This window comes from Scyliorhinus torazame, chromosome 15 (assembly GCF_047496885.1).
Source record: "Scyliorhinus torazame isolate Kashiwa2021f chromosome 15, sScyTor2.1, whole genome shotgun sequence".
NCBI classification, from domain to species: domain Eukaryota; kingdom Metazoa; phylum Chordata; class Chondrichthyes; order Carcharhiniformes; family Scyliorhinidae; genus Scyliorhinus; species Scyliorhinus torazame.
This window is the reverse complement of record NC_092721.1, coordinates 168,629,711-168,644,359: the sequence shown is the minus strand read 5'-3', so window position 1 is coordinate 168,644,359 and position 14,649 is coordinate 168,629,711. Positions and strand designations below refer to the sequence as shown.

Genomic DNA, 14,649 nt, shown 5'->3' with positions numbered 1-14,649 from the left:
CTTTTGGAAAGGACGAAAACTGGTTTTGATTGTTACCTCTAATCAAGCAAAGTTTCAGCAAGACAATTAATTGCCATTTAGACAAATAACGGGCATTTTATCTGCACATATCAGCTGGATTTAATGGTTTTTCCATTTCTTGTCTTTGCCAACCCCCCAATCCCACCCGCCTCCAATGCCACCACCACAACTCCCCCGCAGTCCTTCCCAACTAAGACCCCAACATCCCCCACCAAATGCACTGCCCTTCCCCTCCCCCTGCAGAAGGCCCCTTCAACTCTGTTTCCGCTTTCTTCGGAAAACATAGGAATGAAGTCATATATTCCGACATTCAAAATACTGTTTAACGTTGTGGACAAACTTGACAGGGTAAATACCGAATGTATTTGCTTAACCAAAATTTTAATTTAAGATTTAAGGCAGATTTTTTACCAGATACTATACCATCACCTAATGCAAGATACAAAATACTTCTGTCATTTCAAATCCTGAAGATAACCATTTTAAACAAGAACATTGAGCCCCTTTTACTCACAATATATTTTCTGTCTTTCTTTCTACACTACTTTTAAACAGGAGATTTGAAAGATGCATATCATCTACAAAATGGCCAAATCATTTGGGTGAAAAGGATTTTTTTTTTCTTCTGGTGGAATATATAACCATTTCTTTTGGTTTCCTTTGTTTTATCATATGCATTATATATTCCAATGAATTTGCAAACGGTTCCCCCTCCCTTTTTAGCCAATGAGGTCTCTTGCATTCTGTTGAAGTTTGTAGTTGTACAGTTTAACACCTTTCCTCACTTAAAACCCAATAAAACAGCAAGCGTAGATTATACGTTCGCTAGTTTAGTACTGAAGCAAAATTGCAGCATGACAATTAAATGCCAACTACACAAAAAACTGTATAGTTTTGAGGGCATAAATGTTTCCAGTCACAGAGTCACCTGCATAGTAGCAGGAAAATGGTGCAAAGCACTTTTTAGTATAAATTGCACCAGATGCATAGTAATCTGAAAACTCTTCCCCTCCAAATACATATCGTTTTGAAAATCAGATCATGATTAAATCCATTCTCTCTCCTCCTGTGATATGAAGTTATTGATATTAGCTGGATATTGATCGCAAATACATAAAGGAAACATGTTAACAAAATCCAAAGCAAATTTTGATAGATTATAGAGGGAAAACAAAACACATTATGTACAGTGATTGGGGTGAACTAATCCTGTTGGAATTGTTTAAGACAGCAACGTCTGCACTTGTTGTGGAGATCTTTGCAGGATTGTTGCTGGTTCCTTGTACTCATTGGTTGGGTTCATAACCGCTGTGTAGATGTTGCTGTAGGCACCACACACCAGCTCTGTGGATCGCTTGAAAATTTTCTCCCTGAATGTTAGAGCAAAAATGGTCAAAAATTGAAATATCATATCAAAGTATGATCAGACTATATGACTTCAGTTATACCAAGAGGAAAAATGGCTACACGGATGAAAACCAGAAGAATATGGCAAATCTGAGCTCAGGCGACGATCAACAAACGTCTTGTGGGCCGCACTCAGAATCCTGGTAAATACAGGTATAATTGTGCCAGCAGCTATGCAATATTGTAATACCTTTGCTTTTGGAATATTAGTTTTACTAAATGAGCCAAGCTATTGATCCCGGGCAGCAGCTGAATATTCTAAGCTCCATAAGAGTATAAGCAGCAATCGCTTCTCAGCCTTTTGGCTAAGATTAAGTGTAGTATCTGTTCTTATCAGTTTAATATCTGATACGTCTCTTATCTGGGGACCATATATTAAATTGATTTTTGGAGCAGGGTGGTGGAATAGGGACGTGCTCCGCCCACTCCACGCATCGACCCGGCATTGCAGTATCTCCGGGAACGGTGCAAACAAAAAAAGAAAAAAAAAGAATAGAAGCATGAGTTGGCCACGTGGCCCACTGAGCCCGCTATGCAATTCAATGCGATCATGGTGAACTTGGACTTCAACTCCATTTTCCTGTCCGCTTTCAATATCCCTTAATTCTCTGACAGACCAAAAATCTGTCTTCCCAGCCTAAAACATATTCAACAATGGAGCACCTGGGTGGAGAATTCCAAAGATTCACAACTCTTTGAATGAAGTAATTTCACTGCATCTCAGTGCTAAATGATCAGCTCCTCGGGCGCGATTCTCCGACCCCCCACCGGGTCAGAGAATCGCCGGGGGCTGGAGTGAATCCCGCCCCGCCGTGTCCCGACTTCTCCACCACCAGAGATTCGGCGGGGGCGGGAATCGCGCCGCGCCGGTCGGCGGAAATCACGCCAGTCGGCGGGCCCACCCCCGGCGATTCTCCGGTCCGCGATGGGCCGAAGTCCCGCCGCTGTCAACCCACGTCAGCCGGCGTGGATTGAACCACCTTTCGAACGGCAGGACAAGGCGGCGCAGGCGGGCTCCGGGGTCCTGGGGGGGGGGCGCGGGGCGGTCTGGCCACAGGGGGTGTCCCCACGGTGGCCTGGCCCACGATCTGGGCCCACCGATCCGCAGGGGGGCCTGTGCCGTGGGGGCACTCTTTTCCTTCCGCCTTCGCCATGGTCTTCACTATGGCGGAGGCGGAAGAGACCCCCTCCACTGCGCATGCGCGGGGCTGCCGTGAGCGGCCGCTGACGCTCCGGTGCATGCGTTGCGCGGCAAAGTCATTTCCGCGCCAGCTGGCGGGGCGGAAATCAGTCCGGCGTGGGCCTAGCCCCTCAAGGTGAGGGCTCGGCCCCTCAAGATGCAGAGAATTCCGCACCTTTGGGGCGGCGCGGTGGCGGACTGATTCGCGCCGTTTTTGGCGCCGGCCGGCGGACATTGTGCTGATTGCGGAGAATCCCGCCCCTCATCCTGACACTGTGCCCCCCACATTTTAGATACTCCAACCAATGGAAACAATCTCTCAATCTCTATCAAGTCCTTCAGAATTCTGTAGGTAAGAATGAGATCTCTTTTTATTCTTCTAAACTCCAGGAGAATATAAACTCAACTTACTCAGCCTCTCATTATAGGACAACCCCCTCATCCCTGGGACCATTTTAGTGAACCTTCACTGTACTGCCTCCAATGCAAGCATATGCTTTCTTAAATGTGGAGATCAGAACTGCACACAGTATTCTAAATGTGATCTTTAGCTACTCTCTTCCTTTTTAGAAACTTAGAAAAGCTCTTACAATCTGTCTTTTCTTTTCCTGGTTAGTTTACTCTTATTTTCTATTTTTCCCCCTTTTTATCAACTTTTTGGTGGCCCTTTGCTGGATTGTAAAACACTCCAAGTCCTCAGATTTGTTACTACTTTTTTAGCAACATTGTAAGTTTCATCTTTTAATCCAATACAGATGGACAACCTAGGCTAGTGAGTGGGCGCATGAGTGGCCCTCCTTCAACTCAGTGATCTGTAATATTGAAATCGGGCTTGTTCACTAACCGTGACCCTTGAATAAGATTGAATACAATTAATACACATTGAATATTTCATAAGCTATAAAAAATGCTTAATCATTCATATTATTAGAACTGTCATCAATTTCAGGTGGTAAAAACAGAAGAAATATTTACGCTCGATTGGATGTAGATGGAGCGCATGGCTCTCGCAGTCAATTTTGTGTGCAATAAGCACGCACCTCACTTCACAAGCCCTGCTATATGTGCGTATCACTTCAGTCATACCGAGAGGAAAAAAGGCTACACGGATGGAAACCAGAAGAATATGGCAAATCTAAGCTTAGGTGACGATCACCAAATGTCTTGTGGGCCGCACTCAGAACCCTGATAGGCCGCATGTGGCCCCTGGGCCACAGGTTGCCCGCCACTGACCTAATACTATCATTAACTCCCTAAGTGAGCCATGGATGAGTTCACCTTGCAGAGCTTTTGTTCTTCAGAGCAATGTATTTTTTAATAAATATTTTGAATTATTTTTTTAAATGTTTCCCACTGTTCATTCACCTCCATTCCTTTCAGTCTACTTGCCCAATTAACCTTAGCCAGTTCTCCGCTCATACCTATGTATTTGGCTTTGTTTTAGATTTTTGTTTGTGATATGGAATATCCCTGTTCAAATCGCTCGTCTATTTTTCACCTTCAGATTTTGGCTGACCTGCTGTGCATTTCCAGCATGTTTTGTTTTTATTTCTGATTTGCAGTACTGGTTCTTTTTTGTAGCCTTATCTATATTATAACAGTGTACGTGAACTGCTTTCCACTTGGGTCATAAATTTCCATTCCCCACCAAAAGGCTTAAAATCATTAGCATGAGTACTAATACATTTTCAAAACATTGCTGTGAATCTTTCACATATACTCACTTTAGTGTTCCACTCAAAATGAAATTCAACTGTGGCATTAATAGGCTATCTGGAGAGGACAGATAGCGATCAAACTGGACCTACAAAACACATTCAACCAATTCAATTAGTCATAGATATTCAGAAGTTTGCACTAATGATTTCACAATAACTGAAGTAAAGGATTGAATTTTCTTAATTTAGCTAGATAGGTGGAAAATAACTTATTCACATCAATACTGATTTCATAACATTAGAAGTAATATGTGAAAAAAAATCTATATGAAGGAGAATTTGTGTTGGTAGTTTTGTTGTGCTATCATAGGCAGTATATAGTCTCCTACTGTGCATTGTTATTCTATGAACCAGGGAGTGAGGGATGTCAATAATAGGAAATTAACATTCTCCCAGTTTCAATGTCAATATCAGGGAGATCCAGCTCAACTACTGCTCATATCCCGGATGTAGTGTCAAGCTCCTCTATTTCATCATTACTGTACCCTAATCACAAACTCATAAGAGTGATTTTTATTCCACCAATGTTAATACTGTAAATTCCTAGAGTTGCTACTGTGATGGCCACGGATTGTAATTGGTACAGTTGTAAATTGTTGCCAGTATTTTGTTGCGGGAGTGAGAAATTATTTCACTTGGGACCCTTAAGCCAGCAGAGAAAGTGAGAGGTGATTAATTCAACAGTCTTTTCCTGAAAATATATCCCAACAACTGCTGTCTTCCAAATCCCTGGAAGACTCAAATATTCTCCCACAAGTCTCCCAGCCTTTTGGTCACTGCAATCAGACAGCCATTGTTAGCTCTTCAAATCAATGATGAAGAACTCGCTACTCACTAAGGTTCACTCTTATCTCGACTTTTTCCAATTTTATTAGCTCTATCGAGAAAATAAATACTCAAAATATCTTTTTAAAAATAGGACCCCTTGTTTGTTGTCTTTTCCTATGACAAATTACACAAATTGCTTATGTGTAATCTATTTTCTCTTGTGCAATCTTGCTCCGGAGTCATGCAGCAGAGATATGATTCTATAATGTTAATAGAATTCAAACCTTTTTATGGGTTTACCGTACTGCTGTTTGCTTTACAGCACATTCTGGAGATAAGGTGAAACTTGTGTAATGAGCACATACTTTCAAAATTAAAAGTCAGAGTTTGTATAGGTACATGTCCTTTTCAAAAACACAATCATGCCCAGCCTTCAGCTGGGCTTCTGCTATTTGTAAATTTATAGCATATGCCTTGTTGAATTTTAAACTCCTCATTTACATTAAGTGCTTAAGCGGAAGTATTCGTTGATGAAGGATTGAGCAATTTTCAACTTAAATTGTGACAAATACAATTTAAGGGAAAATCAGCAAGGTGGTTTCAATGCTGAAAAGGGCTCCAACTCTGACCTTCATGGCTCTTCAATAGTGGAAGGACAAGTAAATAGAAACATGCCAGAGTTGAGTTGGGAACCGAAGTTGGTATAGCTCGTGAAGGGACTTGTGTTGTCCTTGGCATCGTTTTTTCAGTAGCTCTGCAAAGCACCAGCTCATTGTGGTTTCAAACAAAGATCCCAAAAATGTAATGAGAGTGTCTGATTCCTCTGTCATCTAATGAAAGGAGTCCACTTTGACTAGCATTAAATATGTCAAATCCTCATGAAAAAATGCCTGTCTTCCCAAACTTGGGAACCAATTAACGAGGCAACATAACCCATTCAATGTCTACACATGTAAAAAGGTAACCCCATTAAGTAAACACGGTAAAAGAATGAGTGACCTTATTTAACTCAGATTTCCCTTCAGTGTTTTTGTGTTGACATGCTGGAATTCCAGCAGAGACGTCAGGAAGGAAATGGCCTCATATGGCACAACACAGTTGCTGAAGCCATTTCCTCTTCACAATGACTAGACAAGTGCTTTGTATATTTTGTGAGGTTAGGTTAGATTTTTGATAGCTGAGAGAATAAAAACATACTTTACTCATCTTAAGTGGCAATATTTGACTTTATAATTATTAAAACTGTGTTCCACACAGAAAGTGATTCATTAACATTGCCTGCTGTACAGTAAATAGAGTGGGGTAGGTGGGTAATGATCTGTGTCACAGCAAAATTTGTTGCCATCTTAAAGCACAAAGGAAACACATTTTAATCATGACACAGATATAGTGACCTGGCTCACAGGAGCATCCCCTTTTCATTTTTTTTGCTCAGCTTTCCTGTAATTTATTTTTGGATGGGGAATGCTTTGTAGCTGAACCATTTTCAGCAAATTACCAAAAAAACTTCATTTTGGGATAGAAAAGAACTATTCAATGGAAGTCAAAGAGGTATCTGCTTCAGTTGCCACATCACAAGGTGAAAAGGAAGCTGGCCAATTCTGAATAGATTTGGAGACATGTTTCTATGCAGTTATCACACAATGAGATTCATAAGTACCTCACAGGGCCAACTGGCAAGGCAAACCACTGTACCTTTACCACTGCTCCTGAACACATTCCTGCATGATACTGTAAGACAGGGGATGTGCCAAAATCCCAATTTTATCCCTGTAACCATATCTGTGTGAAATGATTCAAAACTGAGCTAGCACAAACAGTTAATACAACTGCTGATCAGAAATATGTGTGGTGTGGTCTTTATTCAATATGTGTCATACTGTAAAGAGCTTGTCGTATGAGGAACGGTTGAGGACTCTGGGTCTGTACTCGTTGGAGTTTAGGAGGATGAGAGGGATCTGATTGAAACTGACAGGATACAGCGAGGCCTGGATAGAGTGGACATGGAGAGGATGTTTCCACTAGTAGGAAAATCTGGAACCAGAGGACACAATCTCAGACTAAAGGGACGATCCTTTAAAACAGAGGTGAGGAGGAATTTCTTCAGTCAGAGGGTGGTTGAATCTATGGAACTCTTTGCCCCTGAAGGCTGTGGAGGCCAAATTACTGAGTGTCTTTAAGGCAGAGGTAGTCAGGTTCTTGAATAATAAGTGGATCAGGGATTATGGGGAGAAGGCAGGAGAATGGGGATGAGAAAAATATCAGCCATGATTGAATGGCGGAGCAGACTCGATGAGCCGAGTGGCCTAATTCTTATGGTCTTATGGTCCTGCACCAAATCTTTGGACCCACTAAACCTCAGACTTGGCTCAGTGGTGGAAATCTTGCCTCGCAGTCAGAAGATTGGAGTTCGAAAATCCACACCAAACACATTTTTCAGTGCAAGTTTGAGAGTGCACTGCACTATCATAGATGCCTTTTTTCAGATGAGACATTAAACTCTGGCCCCATCTGCCCTCCCTGGTAAATGTAAAAGGTTCCACGGCATTATCCACTGAACAGCAGAGGAATTGGACCAATACTTATCTCTCAACACCATTCCTAAGGCAGGTTATCTGACAATTAATCCCCTAGTGTTTGTCGGACCTTGCTGTACATTGGCTTCCATATCTCTTTACATTGGAACACTGGTTACACTGCATGATAGCTAATTGGCTGTACAGCATTTTGGGATGTCCTGAGGTGTGAAAGGTTTATGTAAATATAAATTCTTTATTTATTACCTGTAGTAATCTATTGTGAAAATTCCACTAAAATGTTTATTAATTAAAAAATGTAGGGCTTACATTAATACTTAAAAATTGATTTCAATAAACTTGTACCTAAGTATTCAAACTATTAAACTTAAAAACTGTCAAGACAATGATTAATAATATTTACTTCCTTGAGATGTTATTTTGCTTGTTTTACGAAGTGACATGAAACATAAGCCAAATTAAATGTACTTTTGCTATGTTCTGAAACATAGAAAACAGTAGTATTCTGCACATTGGTTTAAAAGATATGGTTATTTCTTCCCTTTCGGGTTAACTGAACTTAGTTTCAATCATCCTTTTAGTCTAAAAGTTATTATTTAAAAAAACATTTTCACAAAAATAATGTTGCGATCCTGTGTTGCTGGTGAAAAGATGGAGGAGGAGCGCAGTCGTGAAAAGATTGAATTGTGATTGAATATTCTGGAGCTTCACTCATTTACCTTAGGAACCCAATAGGAATTCTGCAAAACTACTGCATAGAAAATTTAACAGGGAAGAACGAAGAAAAGAGTCATGAAGCTGCAGCTTGTACATTGTTTGCCGAAGGAATGGGCTCGATGAGCTGAACAATCTTTTATCACTCCATTCATTCTAAAGTCAAATTCTTTTAACAAGTATAATTCATACTTTAGCAAAGCATGGAATATGATATAGCGCATCAACCTTTAGTTCGCAATCTTCAACAAAATAATATCGCTAACCTGCACAACAAAAAAAGAAATGAATTCCAGGGTGAGAATGGATAGAGATTTGAGTTGAGACAGATTATAGTTGCCTTGCAAAATATGATGCAAATACATCTCTGCGATGAACATGTGCTGTAGAACGTTGATTTTGATTTATTTACTGTCCCATGTAACGAAGTACATGAAAAGTATGTTTCTGCAGGCAAGGAAACATACACAGTAGAGAGGAAGAAATAGTAGATAGTTACAGTGAATGCAAAAAAGTACACAGTACATCTACAAATAAATAATCAGTTACAGTATGGAACAAGGGCAAAGTGACAAAGCAAATATGACATAAGCAAGAGTAGCATAGAGCGTCGTGAATAGTGTCTTATAGGGAACAGATCATTCCGAAGGCGAGTCGTTGATGAGTCTGGTAACTGTGGGGAAGAAGCTGTTTATAAGTCAAGATTACGGGTCTGCAGACTTCTGTAACTTCTGCCTGATGGATTGCACTATTCTATTGCTCATCAACAATAACAATTTTGTTTTGAACTTCACACTTACCATGGCAGCTTTCAGTGACCCGCCATCCATGTTAGGAAGATTGGATAAAGGACCCTAGCACATGGAACAAAATGAAAGTTTTGAAATGTGACATGTACAGATGTCCTGGTCTGGCATGAATTGGAGTAGCCAACTGCGTACACAGGTATTTACCTGCTCTGGTTTGTGTTGTTGTACACTGTTGTAAATGTAACTCAATCCTGCCCTGGTTAATACAAACGAAGCCTGTTCATTTATTAAAGTATCTAAGTGAGCTTCAATCTGCAGAAAGAAATGAAAAACACGTAAACACATTTTTAACAGGGGCCTGAATCTCCTCTACAGAGTATTAAGAATAAAGCATATGGATTGCCAAGATGCGATCAAACTTGCATTCCATGATCATATCAGTTAAATACTTTTCAGATCATGTTATGGGAGCCGTCCATGCATGCCCTCCAAACAGCTCCATTCAATAGCAGAGAATGTCCTGAGCTGAACTATAAAGTGTGAGCAACACTCAAGTTCGTAGCAGATTTTTGGAGCCTCCTCAGCTAACCCAGCACTTTAAGGCACACTCTGATTGTATTTGTGACATAAATTAGTCAGATGATTCAGATGAGAAAACAGATTTAACATATTTATTTCTTCTGAAATGGATACTCAATTAAAATAAGTACAGTTTCTACCAATTAGGAGTTATCCTACTTAAAGTAAGTAAAGTTGCCATAGTCCCAGATGATCATAAACTGCTTTCCCCTTTGGAAGAGAGAGCTGGCTGGTGGTGATTTAATCTGAGGATCACCACACCTCAGGCGATGGGCAAGGTTGAAAAGGCAGGACCTTCATGAGTAACCTCAGCCGGTACGGGATTTGAACCCATGCTGTTGGCCTTGCTCTACATCACAAACCAGCTGTCCAGCCAATTGGCTGCCATTTCCTACATTACAAGAACGACTACACCTCAAATGAACTTAAATACTTGTAGTGCATTTTGGGATCCTCTGTGATTGTGAAAAGTGCAATAGAAATTAAAGTCTTGAGCCGACCAAGGAACAGGCTTATTAAGGCCTGGTAATGTGTAATGAGAAATGATTAATGATCTCATAGTAAAGGATCCTGTAGGTAGGAGTGATCACAGCATGACAGAACAATATCACATTCAGTTTGGGGGTGAGAAATCTGGGTTTGAAACTAGTGTCTTAAACTTAATTAAAGGTAAATACAGAGTTGGCTGTTGTGGGCTGGGAAAATAAGTTAAAAGGTAAGCTGATAGATAAAATTTGGCAGATATTTAAAAAGATGTTTCATATTACTCAACAAAGATATATTCCATTAATAAAGAAAGACCCTATAAGAAGTATGTACCATCCATGGCTAACTAAGGAAGTTAAGTCAAATTGAAATAAAGGATGTGCGATGTTGCAAAGATTAATGGTAGTCCAAAAGACTGGGACAGTTTTAGAAACCAGCAAAGGATGATTATAAATAATAACGAGTAAGAAATTGGAGTGTCAGAGAAAACTATCAAAAACATTTAAAACAGATGGTAAAAGCTTCCGCAATGGATGTGGGAATTGGTTCCTTATTCAGATGAGACTGAGGAATTAATAATGGGAAACAAGGCAAGGGGCAGAGACTTTGAACAAGCAGTTTGTATCTGTCTTCACAATAGAGGACATAAAAAGCATCCCCAAGAATAGTTGAAAAGCAAAAGGAAGAAAGAAACAATCATATTCACGAGAGAAAAAGTACTAGGAAAACCTAGGCTGACAAGTCCCCTGGATGTGATGGCCTGCATCGTAAGGTATTAAAAGAAGTGGATGCCGAGATAATGGCTGCATTGGTTTTAATTTCCAAACTTCATTAGATTCAGGATGGGTCCCAGCGGATTGGAAAGCCACAAATGTAACACCACTAATCAAGAAAGGAGAGAGACCGAAAGCAGAAAACTATTTGTCTAGTAAGTCTAACATCTGTTATTGGGAACATGCCAGAATACATTATAATGGAGGTAATTGTAGGACATTTAGAAAATCATTATACAATCAGAGTCAACATAGTTTTATGGAAGTGAAGTCATATGTGACAAATATATTAAAGTTCTCTGAGAGCGTAACATGCATGATGGATAAAGTGGCTACCACATGATGGATAAAGACAAACAAATAGATGTACTTTATTTGGATTACCAAAAGGTGTCACATAAAACACTACTGCAGAAGACACTGCTCATTATGTCAAGGATGATATATTCGCATGGATAGATGATTGGCTGACTAACAGGAAATAAGAGTCAGCATAAATGAGGCATCTTCAGGTTGGCAAGCTGTAACTAGTGGAGCCCCACATAGATTAGTGCTGGGGCTCAACTATTAATGATCTATATTAATGACTTGGATGAAGGAATTGAATGTATTATAGCTAAATTTGCCGAGGGTACAAAGATAGGCAGTAAACCAAATTGTGAATAGATACAAGTTGTGAAAAGGATCTGCAAAGGAATATCGGTAGGTTAGGTGGGTGGGCAAAAGAATGGTAGATGGAGTATCATGTAGGAAATTTGAGGATGTCTACTTTGGCAGGAAGAATAGAAAAGCAGAATGTCATTTAAATGTAGAGAAACTACAGAATGCTGCAGTACAGAGGGATCTGGGTGTCCTTGTATATAAATTACAAAATGTTAGCATGGAGGTACTACAAGTAATTAGGAAAAGTAGGGATTAGGTAATTAGGAAAAGTAGTGCAGTCCTACAACTGTATGGGGCATTGGTGAGACTGCATCTGGTGTCCTGTGCATAGTTTTGGTCTCCTTACTTAAGGAAGGATACACTTACATTGGAAACAGTTCAGAGAAGGTACACTGGGCTGATTCCTGGCACAATTGTCTTATGAGAGAAGGTCGAGCAGGTTGGGCCTATGCTCAGTGGCGTTTAGAAGAATGAGGTTACCTTATTAAAACAAATAGGATTTTGAGGGAACATGACAGGGTCGATACTGAGAGGTTGTTTCCTCGAGTGGAGGAAGCTGGAGGTAGGGACTAGTTTTAGAATAAGAGGTCTCTCACTTAGGATGGAGATGAAGGGAATTTCTTCTCTCAGAATGTCATTCCTCTTTGGAATTCTCTTCCACATGGAGCAGTGGAGGCTGGGTCATTTGAATATATTCAGGGTTGAGTTAGACAGATTTTTAATTTACAATTAGACAGATTTTTAATTTACAATAAGTCAAGAGTTATGGAGTACAAGCAGAAAAGTGGAGTTAAAGCCACAATCAGTTCAGCCATGATCTTATTGAATGGTGGAGCAGGCTTGATGGGCCGTCTCCAGTTCCTATTTCTTATTATCTTAAGTCTCCCTTTCTATCAGAATACCTTTGAGCTCGGTACAATTACAAAGTGCAAAAAGAGGAAATGTGTGGATGCTATTTCTGGGTGTCTACCAAAGCCAAACATTTCAATTTAATTATGGCAAGGCAAAAATAATTGATAAGTGTAATGCTTTGGAATAACAAACCGTCAGATTGTGAGGATAGTATTGAAGACCTGGTAAAAATATCAAAGAAAAATTTGCTAATACATAAAATAAGTGGAAATGCACAACCTTATGTGGAATAAAAGTATCGCTGGGACCAGGGGTGCAGTTGAATGAGTAAATCATTAAAAATGCAAAACTAGTCAGTTGGGGGATAACGTCAGTTGGGGGATAACTAAGCACATTATCATTTTCTGTAAATAATACACTCGAGAGGGCAACACAGTAGCACAAATGGATAGCACTGTGGCTTCACAGCGTCAGGGTCCCAGGTTCGATTCCCCGCTGAGTCACTGTCTGTGCGGAGTCTGCACGTTCTCCCCGTGCCTACGTGGGTTTCCTCCGGGTGCTCCGGTTTCCTCCCACAGTCCAAAGAAGTGCAGGTTAGGTGGATTGGCCATGATAAATTGCCCTCAGTGACCAAAACGATTAAGAGGGGTTATTGGGTTACGGGGATAGGGTGGAGGTGAGGGTTTAAGTGGGTCGGTGCAGACCCGATGGGCCGAATGGCCTCCTTCTGCACTGTATGTTCTACGTTCTATGTTGAGAGGAGGGGGAGAAAAGTAATCTCAGTCCCTAACACTCTGAGACACCAATTCTTCACAATTGTGATTTCTCCACCAACTCGATTTCTCCACCAACTCCCTTGCTGAAAGGCTTTCCTGGCCCAATCCATGGGGCTTTTGGGTGCCCCATAGGTCATCCCCAAAATTCAAATGAAGTCAGGACCTCAAAATTACAAGAGTCTCTTCCACACCAGATGAAGGTTGACCAGCAGCGTGCCTAAAAATCAAAATCAATTGCATCTTCGGTTTTGATGCTAAGAGGAACCCTGAATGGCTTTGTAAAAGTACGACAGGTTTTAAAAGCCTGAAACTTTTGATTGTATTAGTAGATTTCCAAAACATAGTTGCACACCAAAGTCTCAAAGGAGGTAAAATGTGTGATTTTTGGTGAAGTATTTATCTCAGCTGAAAATTGCAATGGTGTAGGGAAATATGGTTGCAAATAAATAACAGGTGGAATTCCACAGGGCCTTCTGCATTAAAATGAAAAACATGAATCATGGAAATATGATATATAGGCAGAAAAGGCATGACATGCAAATCAGGTTAATTAACAAGCATCCAAGAAAGAAAGAATAGTTATTGCCTGACGCTTTGAGTGTAATGTTCTGCAGGCCTACTACATTGTTGCCTGCAACTTTAAATGCAATTCTCTAATATAGGTTTAGCCTAAAATGACAACTCTAGCAGAACTAAAATCTCCCCTAATTACAGTTACCTTTCAGAGCACTGAGAGACATACCTGAAATTGAAGCATTTCAAGCCGCTTATCAGTAAATTCAAAGAGGGACAAAGTTGTCTTCATCATGTATAGAGAGTTTACCATGTAGGTTGCCATGTCTGCGGTGTCAAGGTTACTTGCAGACACAGTGCACAACTGTAATAGTGGGTCCATTATGCAGGAAAGTACCTGATTGCAGAAAGTAAAATACTTTAACACATTAATAGATAAACAGCCTAAATGCTGTTCTACATCATCATAAAGTTTTCAGAGTTGACTTGTCACTATTCCTGTCTTCTTTTAATGCACCAGATTGTCTCCTAAATTATTTTGTAACCATTCATTTGTTGGTTGCCCTTTTTTTTTTGCAAGCAACGTGCCCTCCAGAACAGTTTTGTGCCTGTAAACTTTGCCTTGATTTTTAAAATCTTAGCCATGGTAGTTATGAGAGGCACTGAGTGGAGGCTGATTGAGTCCTTACATTTCCATTGAGAAGCAATGCAAGTGAGTGAAGCAGAATCATAGAGAATCATAGAATCCCTACAGTGCAAAAGGAGGCCATTTGGCCCATGGGTTTGAACCGATCCACTCCACCCCATACCCGTAACCCAACTTGCACATCCCTGGACACTAGGGGGCAATTTAGCATGGCCAATCCACCTAACCTGCACATCTTTGGACTGTGGGAGGAAACCGGAGCACCCG

General features: G+C 40.5%; 1 protein-coding gene and 1 non-coding gene across 2 annotated transcripts in view; one reads left to right on the top strand and one right to left on the bottom strand.

Moving 5' to 3' along the window:
- Positions 1-381: 381 nt before the first annotated feature.
- The window catches only part of cog6 (component of oligomeric golgi complex 6), a 177,854-nt gene continuing 163,586 nt past the window's right edge, over positions 382-14,649 (bottom strand). The window contains exons 15-19 of the mRNA XM_072477070.1: positions 13,966-14,133; positions 9,299-9,406; positions 9,146-9,199; positions 4,333-4,412; positions 382-1,391 (exon numbers count right to left, since the gene is read on the bottom strand). Of these exons, the coding sequence (XP_072333171.1) occupies positions 1,244-1,391; positions 4,333-4,412; positions 9,146-9,199; positions 9,299-9,406; positions 13,966-14,133 (558 nt within the window). The 3' untranslated portion in view covers positions 382-1,243. The remainder of the gene's footprint in view (positions 1,392-4,332; positions 4,413-9,145; positions 9,200-9,298; positions 9,407-13,965; positions 14,134-14,649) is intronic.
- On the top strand, positions 1,714-1,904 carry LOC140392189 (U2 spliceosomal RNA). The gene has a single exon (XR_011935261.1). It is a non-coding gene; the product is annotated as a U2 spliceosomal RNA (small nuclear RNA).